Source organism: Aspergillus brasiliensis (genome assembly GCF_001889945.1).
Source record: "Aspergillus brasiliensis CBS 101740 unplaced genomic scaffold ASPBRscaffold_5, whole genome shotgun sequence".
Taxonomy (NCBI): domain Eukaryota; kingdom Fungi; phylum Ascomycota; class Eurotiomycetes; order Eurotiales; family Aspergillaceae; genus Aspergillus; species Aspergillus brasiliensis.
Window position 1 is genome coordinate 1,597,466 of NW_027137446.1, and position 18,646 is coordinate 1,616,111.

At 50.7% G+C, this 18,646-nt stretch overlaps 7 protein-coding genes across 7 annotated transcripts; 4 read left to right on the forward strand and 3 right to left on the reverse strand.

Annotated features, from left to right (window-relative positions):
- Positions 1–1,124: 1,124 nt before the first annotated feature.
- ASPBRDRAFT_29758 (putative Ras GTPase activating protein) lies at positions 1,125–6,430 on the forward strand (the record flags this gene model as incomplete). The annotated part of the gene is made up of 3 exons (XM_067622701.1): positions 1,125–5,148; positions 5,202–5,480; positions 5,541–6,430. The coding sequence occupies 3 exons, from the start codon at positions 1,125–1,127 to the stop codon at positions 6,428–6,430; spliced, it is 5,193 nt and encodes a 1,730-aa protein (XP_067480098.1).
- A 685-nt stretch (positions 6,431–7,115) lies between these two features.
- ASPBRDRAFT_54640 (uncharacterized protein) lies at positions 7,116–9,083 on the forward strand (the record flags this gene model as incomplete). The annotated part of the gene is made up of 5 exons (XM_067627266.1): positions 7,116–7,197; positions 7,292–7,323; positions 7,425–7,504; positions 7,580–7,661; positions 7,728–9,083. 5 exons carry the CDS (start codon positions 7,116–7,118, stop codon positions 9,081–9,083), a joined length of 1,632 nt encoding a protein of 543 aa, XP_067480099.1.
- Positions 9,084–9,654: 571 nt separating this feature from the next.
- Positions 9,655–10,689, reverse strand: ASPBRDRAFT_54641 (glutathione S-transferase family protein; the record flags this gene model as incomplete). The annotated part of the gene is made up of 4 exons (XM_067627267.1): positions 9,655–9,995; positions 10,109–10,345; positions 10,425–10,584; positions 10,639–10,689. The coding sequence occupies 4 exons, from the start codon at positions 10,687–10,689 to the stop codon at positions 9,655–9,657; spliced, it is 789 nt and encodes a 262-aa protein (XP_067480100.1).
- A 1,206-nt stretch (positions 10,690–11,895) lies between these two features.
- ASPBRDRAFT_124447 (adaptor protein NBP2) lies at positions 11,896–13,236 on the reverse strand (the record flags this gene model as incomplete). The annotated part of the gene is made up of 1 exon (XM_067617690.1): positions 11,896–13,236. One exon carries the CDS (start codon positions 13,234–13,236, stop codon positions 11,896–11,898), a length of 1,341 nt encoding a protein of 446 aa, XP_067480101.1.
- A 1,568-nt stretch (positions 13,237–14,804) lies between these two features.
- On the reverse strand, positions 14,805–16,452 carry ASPBRDRAFT_556270 (uncharacterized protein). The gene is made up of 2 exons (XM_067627416.1): positions 16,369–16,452; positions 14,805–16,298 (listed from the first exon to the last, which is right to left on the reverse strand). The coding sequence occupies exon 2, from the start codon at positions 16,195–16,197 to the stop codon at positions 15,151–15,153; it is 1,047 nt and encodes a 348-aa protein (XP_067480102.1). The 5' UTR covers positions 16,198–16,298; positions 16,369–16,452; the 3' UTR covers positions 14,805–15,150.
- Positions 16,453–16,745: 293 nt separating this feature from the next.
- ASPBRDRAFT_54644 (uncharacterized protein) lies at positions 16,746–17,319 on the forward strand (the record flags this gene model as incomplete). Its single annotated transcript, XM_067627268.1, has 3 exons — positions 16,746–16,916; positions 17,010–17,080; positions 17,196–17,319. 3 exons carry the CDS (start codon positions 16,746–16,748, stop codon positions 17,317–17,319), a joined length of 366 nt encoding a protein of 121 aa, XP_067480103.1.
- ASPBRDRAFT_673218 (uncharacterized protein) lies at positions 17,051–18,310 on the forward strand. The gene is made up of 5 exons (XM_067628869.1): positions 17,051–17,475; positions 17,564–17,803; positions 17,934–18,040; positions 18,141–18,206; positions 18,253–18,310. Exons 1-4 carry the CDS (start codon positions 17,450–17,452, stop codon positions 18,167–18,169), a joined length of 402 nt encoding a protein of 133 aa, XP_067480104.1. The 5' UTR covers positions 17,051–17,449; the 3' UTR covers positions 18,170–18,206; positions 18,253–18,310.
- Positions 18,311–18,646: the final 336 nt, after the last annotated feature.

Sequence of the window (18,646 nt, forward strand, 5' to 3'; positions counted from 1 at the left end):
TCTATATAGATATTTTAACTTACATGGATTGCATTAATGAAAAATCAAAGCGGATTATGGGCGCACATAATCTGTAGAAGGCTAAACTGTCTCCAGGTGTACATGCAGCCTCCAGAGATTGGTGGACTCAGCGGCAAGCGGCAGCGGGGCTATTAATATAACCTCTACCTATACTCCTGCGACGAAGAAATATCTTGTCTCATAAATATCGATCGAGCTAACAGATCCAATCTCGCATGAGGCACTGGCCAACACTACTAATTACTTAGCCACAGGGGGATCTGTGGCTGAGGTAAGGATCGACGTCACTGGACAAGGCATCGGAGAGTAACAGTCACATGCCCGTGCACGCCATACCAAATCGGGAGATTTGTTTTTGCCCTTGCTGGGGGGCTGGGGATCGTTCCTGCCTCCGATTTACTTGGTCGCTGAACCCCCCGCTTTGGCGCTGACGGCCCTCGTTCACTCTCGCTCTCTTGTTTATTTCTGTTGCTGCAGCATCCATCATCTATCTTCACGTTGTAATCTACCTGCACGCAATTTTGGGCCATTGGGATCCCCGTCAATTCACTTCTCTTTTGCCAAATCTCGGTGTTCCTCGTGCCCGTCTTGTCTTATCTTCCATTCTGATCCTTGCCTTATCAGGCCATTTCAGGCACAAGCCCTGCCGTTTCTACATCAACCGATTCTTCCCGGCCCAATTCTTTCCGTTACCACAGGGTTATGCCGCCTCTCCCTTGGTTGAGCATTCCATCCCAGTGATATCCCACGCAACCGCACGACTCTTGTCGGTTTGCTGCTTCGGTCCGGGAGGCAGGTATGCGGCCAATTGAAGTAGAGCTTCTTCCATTTCCATTGGTTATCGCATTCTTTCTCTCACTTCGGCACCCGTGATGTCAAGCAATTTAGCATCGTCCCGACGCACACAGACGGATTTGCCAGACCAAACATCCAATCCACTGCGCCATGGATCAACTGCTTCCACAAGCTCGTCGATATACACCGTCTCATCAAGTTCGTTTGCTCCCAGTCGCACGAGCACCGTCTCCTCTACCGCGTCCTCTGGGTCCGTACCCGGCCATAGACGGGGGAAGAGTGAGGTAAACACACCAATATCCGAAGCAATGGCTGGAGGCGCTTCCGATGGAAAAAGCTGGGCCAATGCCGGCGCAGCCTATGAGAATATTCGCCGCCAATTGCGCCCACTTTCCCAAGCGCCCAATTCATCTCCTGTAGCTGCCAAGCAAGCAGCTTTTCGCCATTCCCGAAGCCAGACTGTCGACAACCCTCAGTATTGGAAGGAAAATCGCCCGCAAACCCCCGAATCCCGGCCTGCGCACCACCAGGATGTTGACACATTGAAGGAAAAGCCCTCATACATCGATCAAAGCCCTACGAAAACCGGTTCGCCTCATAATGGGAGTCCACTTGCTGTCTCACCTCATACCAAATCACAAGTGAAAGCGCACCATGCTCATAGCTTGTCCAATCCACCCCCTTTTACTCACACCTTGTCGGCACCCGAGTTAGAAACCTTCCAAAAATCGTCCACCGGCCACTTGCGAACCCTCTCAAAGTTTGCGAAATCGGGCGAGACCGAAGAGTTCGCTCTTGACAGTTATGGGGCATCTGTGGTGGGATTGCAGGGACGACGACGCCTAAAGCGAGCTGATACAGTGACTGGAAACAATAGCCCCATAGCAGCACGGAAAAAGCCGGCGGCGTCAGCATGGACGGCTGGGAGCTGGATGGACAAGCAGCGTCAATTCCTCCAGGCGTACGAGTACCTCTGTCACATTGGAGAAGCCAAAGAATGGATCGAAGAGGTTATCCAGAAGCAAATCCCGCCGATTGTTCAGTTGGAAGAAGCCCTGCGTGACGGAGTCACGCTGGCGGAGGTGGTGCAAGCTATGTACCCAAACCGAACCTTTCGAATATTTAGACACGCGCGACTTCAGTACCGTCACTCCGACAATATCGCGCTATTTTTTCGATTCTTGGATGAAATTGAGCTGCCAGAGCTGTTCCGGTTCGAGCTCATCGATCTCTATGAAAAGAAAAACCTCCCCAAGGTTATCCACTGCGTCCACGCCTTGTCATGGCTGATGTTCAAGAAAGGCCTCGTAGATTTCCGGATGGGCAATCTGGTGGGTCAATTGGAATTCGAACATCATGAACTCGAGCAAACACAGAAAGGCCTCGATAAGGCGGGCGTCAGCATGCCTAGTTTCACGGGGATGGCTGCCAACTTTGGAGCGGAACCAGAGCCAGAACCGGAGCCCGAGCCAGAATCTGAGGAAGATCGCATTGACCGTGAATTACATGAAAGCGAAGCCTCGATCGCTAATTTCCAAGCTCAGCTTAAGGGCGCGATGCTGCGACTGAAGCTTGGCAATCTGATGAACGACCTATGGGATTTCGAACCTTTCTTGATTGAGCTGCAGTCAAGAATACGCGGAGACTGGGCTCGACAAATCGTTCAATATCGACTGGATATGCGAAAGTTTGCCGTTCAGTTGCAAGCGATCTGTCGTGCTTTTCTGGTCCGACAGCGGCAGAGAGGCGATAAGGAAAATTACCAAGCCCAGGAATTTGATGTACTGCGGCTGCAGACCCTGATCCGGGGAGCCAAAGCAAGGGCACAAGTGAATCGTGTTCGAAGTTGTATGCGGAAGGAGGAATCAGGTATCAAAATGATTCAAGCAGCACTACGAGGAGCATTGCAACGGCAGAAAGTGTACGATCTTTACGAAGGCACAAGAGGTGCGGAGGAGGATGTTTTACTGCTGCAGGCTGCTATTCGGGGTGCTTTGCAGCGCAAGCAACTTGCGACACAATACGAAGAAACTCACTCGGCTGAGACAGATGTTACTGAGCTTCAAGCTCTTATCCGGGGTGCTCTCCACCGCAGTCAGCTGGCAAAGCAATACGATGAAGTACAATCTATGGAACCAGATGTTGTCGAGCTTCAAGCTCGTATCCGTGGTGTCCTTCAGCGCAGTCGGCTTGCAGAACAATATGAAGCAACACGGGCAATAGAGGCAGATGTGACCGCGCTTCAAGCTTTTATGAGGGGTGCCTCTGTCCGACAGCAGATGAGCACACAGAACGAGGCCATGAAGGCGACGACGGCAAGCACAGAGTCTCTGCAAGGTCTCATACGAGGAATGTTGACCCGGAAAGGTATCGAAGAGACGAAATCCTTGCTCTCGCAAGAAGTCTCTTCAATCACTTCCATTCAAGCAGGCGCGCGGGCTCTTGCAGCCAGAAAGTTCCTATCCCAGCAAGCTGAAGCTCTCGCAAAAGCATCAAACGAGTGCTCCTCTCTTCAGTCGGTTGTTCGCGGTAACGCTCTTCGAGCCGAGCTTGACCGTCTCCGTCAAGATCTGCGGCAGCATGTGCCATCCGTCATCGACATTCAAAGTATCTCTAGGGCGGGCGCTGTACGATCCTTTTTGAACTCTCAACGCGAGTCCCTCAAAGGAGAGGAGACGTCCATTTTAGCTCTACAGTCGATGGCTCGGGCCGTCATACTCAGGAAAAGGCTGGAAGCAGACGCGCAAGCTCTACAGCAGGAAGCACCGGTCATAACCAATCTTCAAGCTCTTATCCGCGCGGCAATTCTCCGAATCGACGTGGGCGGCATCTTGGAGGAGCTAGATGATTGCGAGTACGAAATTAGCCAGTTCCAAGCACAGATAAGAGCCATGCTTGTTCGTGTAGACGTTGGCCAAACTCTTGCAGATCTGGCAGCTGCCGAAGACGTCGTTATGGATCTTCAGTCACACATCCGTGGACATCTTGTTCGTTCCAGATTCGAAGAGAAACGCCGCCATTACCGTGAGAATATGGACAAGGTGATCAAGGCGCAAAGCTACATACGCGGTCGAATCCAGGGTCAAGCTTACAAGAGCCTTACAACCGGAAAGAACCCGCCTGTAGGGACTGTCAAGGGTTTTGTGCACTTGCTGAACGATAGCGAGTTTGATTTCGACGAAGAGATCGAGTTCGAGCGGACGCGAAAATTGGTCGTCCAACAGGTCCGACAGAATGAACTGGCAGAACAATACATCGGCCAGCTTGATATCAAAATTGCGCTGCTCGTCAGGAATAAGATCACTCTTGATGAAGTCGTAAAACACCAAAAACATTTTGGTGGCCACGTTGGGAGTCTTCTGCCAAACCGTGAGATTTCTTCCAAGGATCCTTTCGACCTCAAGGCTCTGAATAAGACGTCGAGAAGAAAGCTAGAGCAGTATCAGGTTTTGTTCTTTCTTCTCCAAACCCAGTCGCAATATCTGGCGCGGTTGTTCCGACGGTTGCGTGAGCTCAACACGCCCGAGAAGGAGTATGATCGGATAAGGCACCTGATGATGGGTCTCTTTGGATACTCGCAGAAGAGACGCGAAGAGTACTACCTCATCAAGCTGCTTGCACGCTCCGCCAGAGAAGAAATCGAAAGCTTCGACTCGCTTCATGAATATCTGCGGTGCAATTCTTTCTGGAGCAAACTCTTCGCATCCTATATCAAGTCCCCACGGGACCGAAAGTTTATGCGTGATATTCTTGGAACCGTCGTGAGGGAAAACGTGGTCGAGAACCCAGACTTGGACTTGGAGAGTGATCCCATACAGATCTATCGCTCGGCCATCAACAACGAAGAGCTCCGGACCGGCAAGCGAAGCCGACGCCGACTGGACATCCCAAGGGAAGAGGCTATCAGAGACCCAGAAACCAGAGCGACGTTTATCCAGCACCTTCAAGACCTTCGCGATATTGCTGACCAGTTTTTTTCTGCCTTTGAGGAACTGTTGTACAGAATGCCCTTTGGTATTCGGTACATCGCGAAACAGATGTACGAGGGCCTTCTCGCTCGATTCCCCAAGGAGAACCCTGGGTTTATCCTCCAGACAGCAGGCCACTGGGTGTGGAGAAACTACTTCCATCCTGCAATGATCGAACCCGAGAAGTATGGTGTGGTGGACCGGGGCTTGACACAGGAGCAAAAGCGAAATCTGTCAGAGATATCGAAGGTGATCGCGCAGGTAGCATCCGGCCGACTTTTCGGCGCAGAGAATGTCTATCTCCAGCCACTGAATAGCTACATCGGAGAGTCTATCCAGCGGCTTGGCCAGATATGGGGTGACAGTGAGTAATTCCCATAACCTACAACCTTTGGGCTGGTGCTAACTTTATTGTAGTGGTCTCTGTTCAGGACGCTGAAACTTATTTCGACATCGACGAATTCAACGACCTTTATGCCAAGACAAAGCCCACTTTGTACATCAAAATGTCCGATATATTTTCTATCCATCAGCTTATCGCCAGCGAAATCCATTATATCTGCCAGAATCCAGATGATATTCTGAAGGAGGTTATTCGTGACCTTGGTAACGTCAAGTCCAACGAGAGTGAGCTGATGAGTGTCAACTCCTCTGAGATCAACCTCACCTTGAATCCCAAGCTGGCACAAGTTGAAGGTAAGTCCGAGCACGTTCCCCTTTCTGGAATATGCAGTGGAGACTGACAGCTGGAACTAGACCCGGAAGCGGATGTGAAGGCTCTGTTCATGGAAACCAAGCGATGCATTCTCTACATTATTCGGGTCCAAACCGGCGCTAACCTGATGGATATCATGGTTAAGCCACCCACCGAAGAGGACGAAGCCAAATGGATGATGCTGGTTCGCGACGAGTTGAGTGCGAACAACACGCGACGGAGCCCATACTCGGAAGCCACTACCATGGTAGACCTTGCCTCTATGAGCTACACGGAGTTGAAGCAAACGGCGCTGGAGAACATTCTCCAACTCGAGCAAACCGGTAAAATCCGGCGCGATAATTATTACCAGGATTTGTTGAATGCGATCGCCATCGATATTCGCACAAAGCATCGCCGGAGAATCCAGCGAGAGCGGGAATTGGACAGCGCTCGGATGACGCTTGCTCGTCTCAACGATCAGGCTATCTGGCTGGATCAACAACTCAAGACGTATAATGACTACATTGAGCAGGCCATGGTGACCTTGCAAAACAAAAAGGGAAAGAAGCGGTTCCTCATGCCGTTTACCAAGCAGTGGGATCACCAACGCGAACTACAGAAGTCCGGCAAGGTATTCAAGTTTGGATCCTACAAGTACTCGGCTCGCAATCTGGCGGACAGGGGTGTCCTCGTTCACTGGAGGGGATACACTGAACGACAGTGGGACCGGGTCGACCTTACCATCTCAAGTAACGAGGTCGGCGTTTTCACCATTGATGGAAGCAGTGGACCGATGATGATCCCGGGTGCCAACGCGCAGGTTCCGTTGGACGACCTACTGCAAGCCCAGTTCAATAACATGCAGTTCCTGGACTTCTTCGATGGGCACTTACGAGTCAACGTCAATCTTTTCTTGCACCTGATAATGAGAAAGTTCTATAATGAGTGATGGAGCGGTCTGATGCTGGATCATGATCTTATTCCGTCTATTACGTTTCATGTGTTGATGTTTTGTTTTGTTTATGCTTTTGTTCTCTGCATTTCTTTGAGATATCCCTTCCTCTTGTTATCATGTTGACGATGAAAACGAGCTCATCCCCGAAAGGTGCCTTGGGTGGGCATGGTGGGGATGAGCCTTCGAATTCCTTATACCTACTGAATATGTTTTCCTTTATCCCCTCTGGTTTGCTTTGTAAGGTGTCTTCGGATGCTTGAGCGCAACCGCCCGCATGTTATGTATGTATGGCCTATGCCTGCCTTGACGATGATTGAATGAACACCATGTGTACGTATTGTTTGAAAGTGCCCGATGAGGTAGCATGGAACTTTTGTAATTGCATGTCATGCTGGTAACTAGTAAGAGCGGATAGTAATAGATATGCTGTCATGATTGAATGTCATCTTCGTAAGTGAATAAGTAGTTCAATGAAGAAGGCCGAGCCATGGACGGGTCAGGGGTCGCCACGTGACGGCTTGGGGCCCAACGGCGATCGATGCCAGCTGGAGGCGATGGCGTCTCAACTTCCGCCTCTTCGTCCACTGCTGCTTGCCCTCCTGTCTTTGTTTCGCAGGTCTCTTCCTGTTCCGGTTTCAATTGATTCTGTGCTAGATTCTCCATCTGTGCTGTGTGCGCCATGGATTTCTCCAGCCTCAAAGACCAGGTCAGCAACCTGACCTTGTATGATCTCAAGGCGGGAGTCCGCAAGGTCCAGAATGGTACGTCCCCGCGGTGACCCCAGAACGCTTTCCAATCGTTCTGGACGGTCCCGGATCCGTTTCCATATTATAGGCGATTCACTGACTCTTATAGCGGTCATGAACTACACTGAGATGGAGGCCAAGGTCCGTTCTTACTCTCCCGCCAGTTCCGTCCCGCCACGAGTCCCGGGCCTCCGCACCCCGTGTGCTCGTATCCCTTGAAGCACAACGCTCACGTTAGACAGGTTCGAGAAGCTACAAACAATGAACCTTGGGGTGCCTCGAACACGCTCATGCATGAGATTGCCAGCGGAACTCATAGCTAGTCAGTCTTTCCGCCCCTGTCGCATGGGCTAGCGAGGACTCCCCTGGAGTACTAATGACGTGTCGCAACATGCAGTCAATTGCTCAACGAGATCATGCCTATGATTTACAAGCGCTTCACAGACAAGACATCGGAGGAATGGCGACAGATCTACAAGGTGAGTTTCGATACTCTTCTACTCTCTCCGCGACACATGTAGATCTCGGCTTACGATGCGCGACAGGCGCTCCAACTTCTAGAGTTCCTCGTCAAGAACGGATCCGAACGAGTCGTCGACGATGCCCGCTCTCACATGTCCTTGATTCGGATGCTCCGCCAATTTCACTTCATTGACCAGAACGGAAAAGACCAGGGTATCAATGTGCGCAACAGGTCATCGGAGTTGGTCAAGCTGCTCGGTGATGTCGACTTGATCCGCTCGGAGAGGAAGAAGGCCAGGGCCAACCGCAACAAGTTCGGTGGGTTCGAGGGTGGCTCGCACATTGGCGGTGGCATGTCCAGCTCCAGCTCCGGCAGGTATGGTGGCTTTGGCAGTGACAGCCTCTCGTTCGGCGGTTACAGTGGAGGTGTCTACGGTGACGGTGGTGGATTTGGAGGCAACACAGGCGATTTCGGGGACTCCGGGAGACGGTCCAACCGCTTCGAGGAGTATGACGAGTATGACGAAGCCGATGCCAGTCCCCCGCGCCGGCGCGGGCCCAGTCCTCCCCGTGCTAGTGCTACTCGACAGGCCGCCAAACAGCCAGCCGCTCCTACTCCTAAGGCACCCGAGCAAGACTTGTTCGACTTCGGAGAGGAGGAGACCGTCACGACCTCTGTCAGCGCTTCCAAGAAGCCTGCTACAGGCAATGCCAGCAGCGGGCTAGATATCCTCGACAGCCAGCCTGCTGATGATGACGACTTTGACGATTTTCAATCCGCTACCCCAGCGCCTGCGCCGGCATCGTCAGCCCAGTTCGCCATCCCCCCACCGGCCTCCACTGTCAGCACGACCTCCAGCACGCAGTTCGCTGCCCCCAAGCCAGTCTCGGCGACCCAGGGTTCGAACCTAAACGGCATTGTAGGCTTCACCTCGATGACCCCTACTCCGACCTCCAGCACGATGGCTTCTCCTACACTCTCGCAGAGCTCCCTGGCGCAGACCCAAAAGCCGGCGCAACCTAAACCCAGTGGCTTTCAGGCCGCCACACCCAACTACTTCACCTCTGTTTCCACCCTCTCCAACACGGCTCAGCAACCTGCTATGGGCCACCGCCCCAACATGCCCTCCACTTCCTCTTTCGCTTCCACCACGCCCTCTGCAGCCTCTGCAGCCAACAAGCCCGCTGCCACCAAGGCGTCCGGTGACGTCTTCGGATCCCTCTGGTCCACCGCCAGCGCCAGCGCCGGTCTGCAAAAGAACAATACGGGCGGAAACAAGGGCCCTAACCTAGCCAGCATGGCCAAGGAAAAGGCCAGCGCCGGCATCTGGGGTGCCCCTGCTGCTTCAAGCAGCCCTGCATTCAACCAGAGAAGCAACAGCGCAGCAGGGACACCGAAGACAACGGGAAGCTCTGGACTAGATGACCTGCTGGGCTAGGATCTGTGATTCCATCTTAGCTTCACATTTTTATTATTGTCTTTCTCCTTTACCCGCTTAGCTAACTTGTTCTCTTTTTTCTTTTTTGGGCACTGTTTGAGTGACTGTGTGTGTGTTTATACCGTAGTAGGAATATTCCTTCTCTTCTTTTCTCTTATTTTGCTTGCGTGCAAGATCTAAAATAGCAGGCCTACCCTAACTCACTCGTCTTTGTCTCATTCACTATTCAATTATCTACCTATTTCCTCTAGGCGATTTCCTGCGTGGCAACTTCGCAGATATATTCTCCATTCTCCGCCTGTGGTGTTATAGCTCGCCTCCTCGATCCCACTGGTATGATGGTACGGTATACTTGGTATCTATTGTGCGCTCTCTTTTTCCAGATGAAAAAGCAAGAAAAGTTTTCACTCCTATAGGATGCAATCTATTTAGAATTGACTTCGTCAACTCTCCCACATTGAACAAAAAACTCCGTTATAGTGAGAATCTCCTGTAACTATCATCCTAACCTAAATAATACTATCACTAGTAGTTACTATAACCTCTTAGCTACCAACGAACCAGACTCTATTTACCTACTACGACTGCTACTAAGCAACAACTCGGGATGCACCTCATCATACCCATCCCCAATCCCCCTCAACACCGCCGGTCTCGTCTCAATCCTTTCAATCCACTTCTTCACCTGTGGAAACCCATCCATCTCCTCTTCGGTAATGGTACTTCTCTTCCACGCCCGCACCCATGCGTACGCATTGATATCCGCGATGCTGTATTTGCCTCGTCCCTCGCCCACCAAGTACTCCCGGGCTAGCGTTTCATGGCCTTCGCCGGCAGCCAGACAGTTGGACAGATGCAGTTCCAGCACGTTGTAGATCCGAAGGGTCTCGGCTTTGAAGCGGTTGATGGCATCTATATCCCCCCGAAACAGTAAGTATAGTCTTAAAATATCAGACCGAGGAGGAGGAGGAGAAGAAGAAGAAGAAGAAGAAGAAAAAAGGAGGAAGAGGATGAAGAAGACTTACAAGGAATCTCCACCTCAGCGAAGCGTGCGAAATGATTCAATCCGGCTTGCTGCGGCTGACCCGACGCAGACCAGAAGATCAACCATTGTAGGAGCTGGGATCGGTGGATGGCCGATGAGAAGTGGAAGTGATGATTGGGGTCGTATTTTTCCACCAAGTAGAGGAGTTCTGCGGCTGATTCCATGATTGGGATTGGGTCTGGACTCTCATCGTTGTCGATGATGAGGGGGATTTTACCTATGATTGTTGGTGATCGTTCGCTTTGTCTGTCTGTCTAGGTCTCAAAGAATGGAAAAGAAGATGGAATGCTACTGACCATTCGGATTGAGCTTAAGAAACCATGGCTGCTTCTGCTCGTCGGTATCAAGATCGATTAGGGATGTAGTCCATTCTAATGCGTAAATTTCTTTCAGTTCTTCGAGGAGAATTTGCACTTTTTTGCCGTTGGGGGTGGAGGAGGTTATTAGATGTAGGCCCTATCATAATACTCATAAGTTATGATATGGTATCTGAAAGGATGAGGTCCTTACCTTTGTATCTTTGACTCTCGATGGCGTCATGTCTGTGAATAATCCTGCCATGATGGTGTAGCGTTGTAAGGAGGAGCCTTTCAATTGGGAGAGATATCAGAATCGGAGGTGAGTTCCTGTTAAGTTCGTTTGAACACAGTCGATACTAACAAGTAGTATTTATATGCGTCGATCTTACCAAAGCATCGTCCAATCCTGGTCCGACGGATGTCCGGATTGATTAGTTCTCATCTAATCTCTCCCTATAATTTAGACATTAGGCACCCGCTAGGATCCCTGTTTGAACTAGTTAGTTAATTGAGGAAGTACGGCCTAGTGACTCATTTACAGTCATACTTGGTATACAAGTTGTGGAACATGCGGCTGATTGAATCAGTAGTTGGTGGGATTTGGAGGTGGTCATGGTATCTTAGTATGGTCCTTTCTATAGTTCAAACTACTTATTATTGGTCATACGTGTGGGAATGGGAGGGACGGAGGGAACAGGAGATGAATATTTAGAACAGTTCAAATGACGAGTACTACACCTACTAGATACAACGACTAGCAGATCCTTCGTTGAAGGGATGATTTCGATACTACTGGAATTAACATGAGGTTGGTGCTGAGTTACTAGATACTCCGCTAGACGGAGGTACGAAAGACATATAGTATAATCAATAGATAGTAACATTGCTCATAAACCACTTATAATGTTGATAGTAGATAGAAAACATAAAACTAACCGCTGTTGGAGGTATATGAATACTTCGATCACACGCTGTATGCTAGGGAATGCTTTTGTTTTCACAGAAAAGCAAGCAAAGCCAGCCTACAACCATAATCTAATGCATTGACGCCATCGCTCAAGTACAGAAACATATATACAGGCACAGTTGCCCACCCCTTTCCCACCTTTGAAACAGTCACTCATACTCTCCCTCTCACACAGTCGCTCCTGATATCTGCTATTCTTCCCCTCACTCGTCATAAAATTGATCATATCATGCATGCATGCATTCACAAACAGCCGTCCCGTTCAAATGGTGGTATTCCAACAATAGCAGTTCCAGCCGGGGAACAACAAGAACAGTAAGGAAATGTTAAAAGGAAATAAGAAAAAAAAGGAAAATATGATGCAATCATGCTTTGAGTCGAGGGTCAAATCGGCTCTCAGGAGAGTAACATGGCCCAGCAGCTATTATGCTGGGTCACGGATTCGTCAGAAGCTGAGATAAAATGTACCTCCTTAATAGGAATAATACTGGCTCTATGACACTAGTCCGCCTTCTTTTCAGGCAAGTCTTGCGGGGCTTCGAGCCCCTGATCTTCTGCCGGGAAATGTGACATGTTCGACTGTGTCTTGCCACCGCTGGACAGCTGCGAAGACTCCCTCTTCTCCCCGTTCGAGACATGCTCGACGTTCACGTAGGTCGATTCCAGCGGGAGCTGTTCATCTTGAGTGGGTGTAATAGCCTGCTGGGAGTCTGTCGACTCCGGGCTCAGGTACGTATTGTTCTCTTCGTCTGCATCAGGCTCGCCGTTCAACGACGTCAGCCCTCCCTCGATATCTCGAAGCAGACGGACGAACTCCTCCGGTACCAGCCCGCTCTCCCCAGTCTTGGGATCCTCCGCAACAAGCCAGCCCTGACCGTGCCGGTACGAGACAAAGATCACCTGCCCTTCAGTGAGGGGCAGCTCGTTCTCATGCTCTCTTGTGAAATCGAACAGTGCAACCGCTTTTCCGTGCATCTCCTCATCAGGACACCCCACAGCAAATTGGAAGTCACGCGAGTACCGATGATCCCCGGCATAGTCGTCCTCAGAATCAAAGTCCGCATCATGTCCATAGGCTTGATAGTCGCCATATGAGCCCACGTGAGAATACCGGCTTTCGTTCGCCGGATATGTGACATACTCGCCACCCGGTCCGTCCTCTAAAGCGTCGTCATCGTTAACATAGTACGTCTCACTGCCGTCCGCATTCATGCTGACGAGCGTACCCCGATCGGTATCTGCCTCATAGCCCATGCTTTGTTGCTCACGGCCACCAGGGCCCCTGGCTTTCCGTCCATTAAGGTCAGTTCCCGTGGACTTGTTTTTCCGGTGACGAGGGGCGGAAAAGACTGGGCTATGCAAGTCTTCATCCTCGCTATACGGCGGCCCGTCACCAAAGGACATTGCGGGAAGTTGCTGGTGCCCATAGCTATGGTCGGTCGTCCACGGTCCCACGGACCATTGGCCACGAGAACTATCCCACGGGGCCGGAGGATCCGACAGGCGCCGTTGCTCACTTGCTGGGGTCGACACCACCGATGCACGAGGCGGCAATGGGCCGTAGTGAAGAGGATGAATGGGAGGATACGCAAAGTCGCGAACCAGCGCATACGGTAAGCTGGAATGAAAGACAGGAAAGACATGGGATCCCGGCCGCGACCGATTCTGAGAAGCTAAGGAAACATTAGAGTGCGTTGAGAGACGATCCTTTGCGTACGAAGAGGAAGAGGATCGCTGACGGCCCTGCCGCTTAACTGGGGAGTCTGTGATTATAGGAGGCAAAACCGTTAGGTTAGAGGAAGCCGTTGGCTGCGATGAGGAAGGCGAGGTTGTGGAAGCCATGATGATGGTCATGAGTTCTAAAAGGTAATGATCAGAGCGAGAAGAAAGAATGATTACGTGTCGAAGATGTCGTGTGAGGTAATGCCGGGTCGGATGTTGTCGCTTGAGAGGGAGGTAGAAAAGCTGGAGAACCGGTCCGCCCTAGTTTCGCATCGCGATCGTTCTTCCACGAAACTCTACTGCCAGATCCCGCCCGAAGGTTATTTCAAGGAACTGCTCGCACCAAGAATATGTATGCGAAAGCATGCGACTCAAATCGGAGGGGATGTCTTGTGAGCTCCTTGCGTGCAAGCACGATGCAGATCTGGGTCTGGGAGGACGCTGCGCGCCGAATCAAGTCTGGGTACAACCGAGGAGGGCACTAGACGACCGGCGACGAGTTAATGGACTGCGGCTAGACGCCAAAGAAGCGAGGTGGCCGCAATGGGGATGTCTGACAGGCCCGGGAAAGTAGTCGACAGCGAACGGACAGGTACAGCGCGGCTATCGACCTCAAAGAGCAAGCACCGCGGGGATCTTCAGTTACGGGCAGCTGTTCCCCTCTCTCTCTCTGTGTCTCAGGCCAAGAAATATTAAACACAACGACGTCGACTGCACCGACCAGGCGGCTGCAGGGGTGGCAGACAAGATTTGATGAGCGACAGCCAATGCCCGGAGGAGGGAGTTTTGGCAGTGAAGCAGGTGGGAAGAAAATTAAGAGGAGGTTGTTTCGAGAGCGTTTTGGTCCCGCGCTTGGGAGTTCGGATGGTCGAGGGCAAAACTGGGGATGCTAAAATTAGCAACGAGGGCAGGGCCAAAAAAGCGCCACTCTGAGAGACGGCGACTACCGAACCCAATGACAGACGGGGAGGCAAAAAGAGGGGAGGCAGGGAAGGGAGGAGATTGATTGAGGGGTGGTAAATGAGAAAGAGGGGGATGAAGCGCCAGGAGAGGAGGACAAGACACTCTCAGCTGCAGGAGCAGGAGAAGGATGACACACAGGATAAGGGACGGTGGAGCGAGCGAGAAAGGAAGAAGAGAGAATGAATGGTAGGGGCGAGGGCGCGACAAGAGGCTTGCCAGTGCCGGAGATTACTGCTAACTTACCTGCCGTGAAGGCTCCGACTGAAGCGTTAAGGATCAACGAGGCGCAGTCACCGATGCGGTGGAGTTCAGGATTCAGAAACCCGCCGGCATGCAGGGTCGCTGTCTTTCAACTTTCAAGGCCGGAATAGCCAGGCGATTAAGCAATTGTCCAGGCAGGAAAAGGAGCAGGAGTAGAAGCACTTGATCGGAGTTGAATAGTCCAGGGGGTTCGTTCCTGACTCTAAACCGACATCTTCCACTCCTTCGAGCTCATTTCGTTTTTGTCTGGAAGTTTGAAGATTCGCCCTCTTCCACGTGACTGCCCACGCGTGGCTTAGCGTGTTTCAGGTGTGGATGCCTCGGGCCATCGCTGAACGGGCCACTTTCTGCCTCAGCAGTCAGGCATCACAATACACCAGCTCTCTCTCTCCACATGCCTTTCTGTCCTTGCATGGCTCATAGCTACTAACTAGTACTACTTACCCACCCCCCAGCCACTATACTAGAACCAGCCATTCTAATTATGATTATACCCATCTCTCCAGGGTATAGGAGAGTATCTACGTGCTCGTGGTAAATTTTCACTTTTAATCTATTTTTAAATCCATCTACAAAAGGTGTTACTCTAGTAAAAGCACGATGGTTGAGATCCGGCTATTCAAAGTCTATTGATCAGAAGGCTATTTATTCATTCCGGCTAGGCCCGCCTAGCTCGAAAGGCAGAAGAGAATGTAAAAAGCTAACCCGATCTCTTCGGAAGGTAAACAATGCATTTCATATCCCCCAGCTATTGTGAACGCAAGGGATCCACATCAGAAGCAAGGTCTTTTCAAATCAAGTGCTCCCAATCTAGGCAGTGCTGCTAGGCAGGGCAGGTATATGTTCCGTGATGACTGTCGTCAAAGTGAGGACCCTGAAAGGCGTCACTGAGGTTGGTGCTGGCATCGGAGCCGGCGTCGACGAAAATGGCGCAGAACTACCTCCAGCCTCCTTACTATCAGTGCTAGATCCCATAACTTCGGCAAATTCAGACGGAATAGCTGCGCTATCGAGGGATTGGCCTTCCACATATCCCTCCTGGACGTGCGTATAAGTCGTAGGGCTATCAACGACATCCACATCGATACAAGTGGTATAGATCTCCTGCTTGCCGTTGGGGAGTGACGGGTCCACACCAGGCGCAGTCGGCCAATTCCAGACCCAGTAGAGCGTATACGGCTTGCCTGAAGGTGCACTGGACGGTAGCGCGATGTCCTGTTGGCACCACAAATCTGCGCCCATCACTTGGTCCGCCACGTGGGGGTACACGACCTGACGATGTTCGGAGATATTTCCCTTGTTGATCTGGTAGCATCGACCATCATCAAAGTTTTGCTGCGACAAGAGAACACCGCGTTTATCCCCTCCCGTACCGTCGCGAGTCCAAGAATTAAAGACATCCAGAAAGTTTTCGTCCTCCTTGGGGTCGGTGGTTCCATAAACGTATATTGTCCCTCGATTCTTTGGCTTTCCCGGTTGATTCCAAGGTAGAGTTACGTGGCCGTTTTCTTGGTAGCGAAGAGCGATAGGAGAGCCGGCGGTTGCCTGCAGCCTGGGGCTACCATCGGTTTGGTTTCGTGTTCGCTGCGTGCTTTTGCACATCTTGTCGGTAGGGAGAATTAGGCTTTGGTTGGCTCGATCATTTGGCGGAATAAGGTAAGTCATGGTCGTGTCGCTGAACCCGGGAACGGTGCGATGAACATTGCCTCTGGCGTAGCCTGGAGATCCGACAAAAGTTCCATTTGCTGCAATGGCAAGCAGCTGTTCAATCCATGAATGTGCGTTTGCGGTTGAGAAGAGGAGGACTAGCAAGAACAACCTCAGAGCGCTGCTGCGAGGTTGATTTATGAGCAGCATCCTGTACAGCCACCGTATGTTTTCTTCAGATCACAATTCAAGATACACAGTAACTATACTCAGATAGTACACCAGCCAGCGGTGTCTTTAAAGGTAGCCGTCTGTTTGTCTTTATCAGTACTTAGTAGATCGTTGACCAAGTAATAAACCGTAGTGAGCAAGGATACGCACAAACTATATACTCATGCTCCAAAAACACTGTAGACTTTTCTAATCGATAAGTTGTGTTATCAAGATACCTCAATAGGCGAAACGAATACAATAGGAGGAACAAAGAGATTTTTCGGCAAACAAAGCGATTGTCTTGGTCACGAAAGACAAGAGAACCAGCAAACTGACGACAGAACAAGCCCACAATAAGTATTCACCTGAATGTTCCGCTTTTCATTTTTATCTTTTCCCCCATAGCCTGTGTTTGCTAGCAGCCCGAAAGAAAACATATGGGGATGACCACAATGCCCAATGTGATCGGGTCATTTGAAACACAACCATCCCAGCAAGTGAATAAACCAGCGTCAAGAGAGGGCATTTTTTTGCAGGCGCTAAGGATGATGCCAGAAATGATTGGAACTCATCGCCATAATCTAATCAGAGCCAATGGATTGCTATGCGCGTCCTACCAAGCTTTTCTGGTTCCCGATATGTCGCAGATAAAGGGTCTTGAGTCACTGGTAGTAGCTGCTGGATTGAGCCGTTCGAAGAAGCTGATTGAGTCAAACGTGCATGGCAAGGTACCCTGGGCATCACAATCTGAAATTAGCAACAGCGCCTAATATGGAAGCAAGATCTCATGACATCAAGCGTCATTATAGGCGATCTCCCGTGTTGCAGACCTGAAGATGTTGAAGACTATGGAGGCCGCTCATTGGCTTGGGTTTCCTCAGTAGCGCTCCGTCGTGCAGAACCACTACAGGTGACACACGATATATAAATATGTGTTTGATACAGCTCTATGGCATGCATCAGTGCTTCAGAATTCTCTGTCGCCTACCGCGCAGGCATCTGCTGATATTGGTTGTAGATGCGCCGGGATGGGGATCGATGAAACACGGGGGCCCCGCTTTCTCTAGCCTGAGCAAACAAAGCGCGCTGACAAGACTCATTCACTGGCAAGCTAGATAGGTAGTGAGTAAATTTTCAGGTGATTGTGGAATGATTGAGATGCAAGTGAAATAGAGCAGAAATATGTAATCTTTCTGCCTTAACAACCAAGCTTTCCGTTAGACTTTCTAGTGCCTGTCGCACATCATGCATGAGATGGGTGACAATATTTTTCGGGTACCACATTCCAACCACATTATTCAGCAGTGAGACTTCACAATGGTCACTGCAGCTTCTCAGCTACATTACCCGTTGAAAGTCTCAGCCAAAGAAAAGGGCTGAATCCGTCGCACCTGAATGATTCTCTCACGCTCATTTTGCTCTTCCTTGGCAAGGACGCGATCCCCACCGTCCCCATTTCTGAATCAAGTAATATCCAGCGTCTCCGACCGTCGACGGTCCCATCAGTACCAATCATACCCATATTCTGGCGACTTCTGATCCCGCGAGCGTTGTCCGACTACGCAGAAGGCATCGACCAAAATCAGGCGGGCAATTCCATGCCGTAATGCGATTTACACATTCGAGGCAGTTCCAAACCTTCGTGTGCACTCAGTGATATCACTCTGATCGCAGCGGGTTGCGTATGCGCTTTGGCCCGCAAGCAAAATCTGGTTTTTCTTTGGGTTTCCGAGTTCTGCTGGTGGCTCGGTAGGGATGCTGGGCTCTACAAAGTACGTTCGGTTCTCATGGAACAGCACTCGTCAAGGTCCAGACATCGTAGCTTCCGCACATTCGTTCGGTATACACACTGATTTCAGGAAGATAACTCGAAGCGAAGCAGCAACGACCCGGATGGAACCCTTTTGTGGCAGAGATGAAGAGATTGATTAGATGAAAAGAGGTGGGTATCGTGCGTTATCTCCGATGAATCACGACTCTTCAGTGGCCATGGTGACCTTGTCCCGGTGTCCACCGTCCCACCCAACCCCGAAAGAATGAGGGAATATTCAGGACCTTGGGCTGCAGGTGGGAGTCCGATGTGGATGCACCTTCAACTCAGATGGACACCTGATAGAACTGATGTTGGTAACTTACTTTTGGATTACCTAACGGTTCAAAGCCGTTACGCCTTGTATGTCAAATACCAGCTGCGAACAAACCTGAAAGATGTTCCTTCTTCAGAGTTGTGCTCTTATAAATAGTGCGGCAGTCGCAATGTGCTGATGGGTACTCCGTAGGTATCTTCTTTCTCATTAGAGAGACCAATTATTTGATGATTTGTTTTGCGATCTGCAGTCATCTGAGATAACTTTTCTTCACCGAGGAGCGTAAACAACGGTCTCTATCGTAGAGGCTCGTTCTGGTATCATCCAAGACGTAATGACGATGCCACAACGGATGGTAG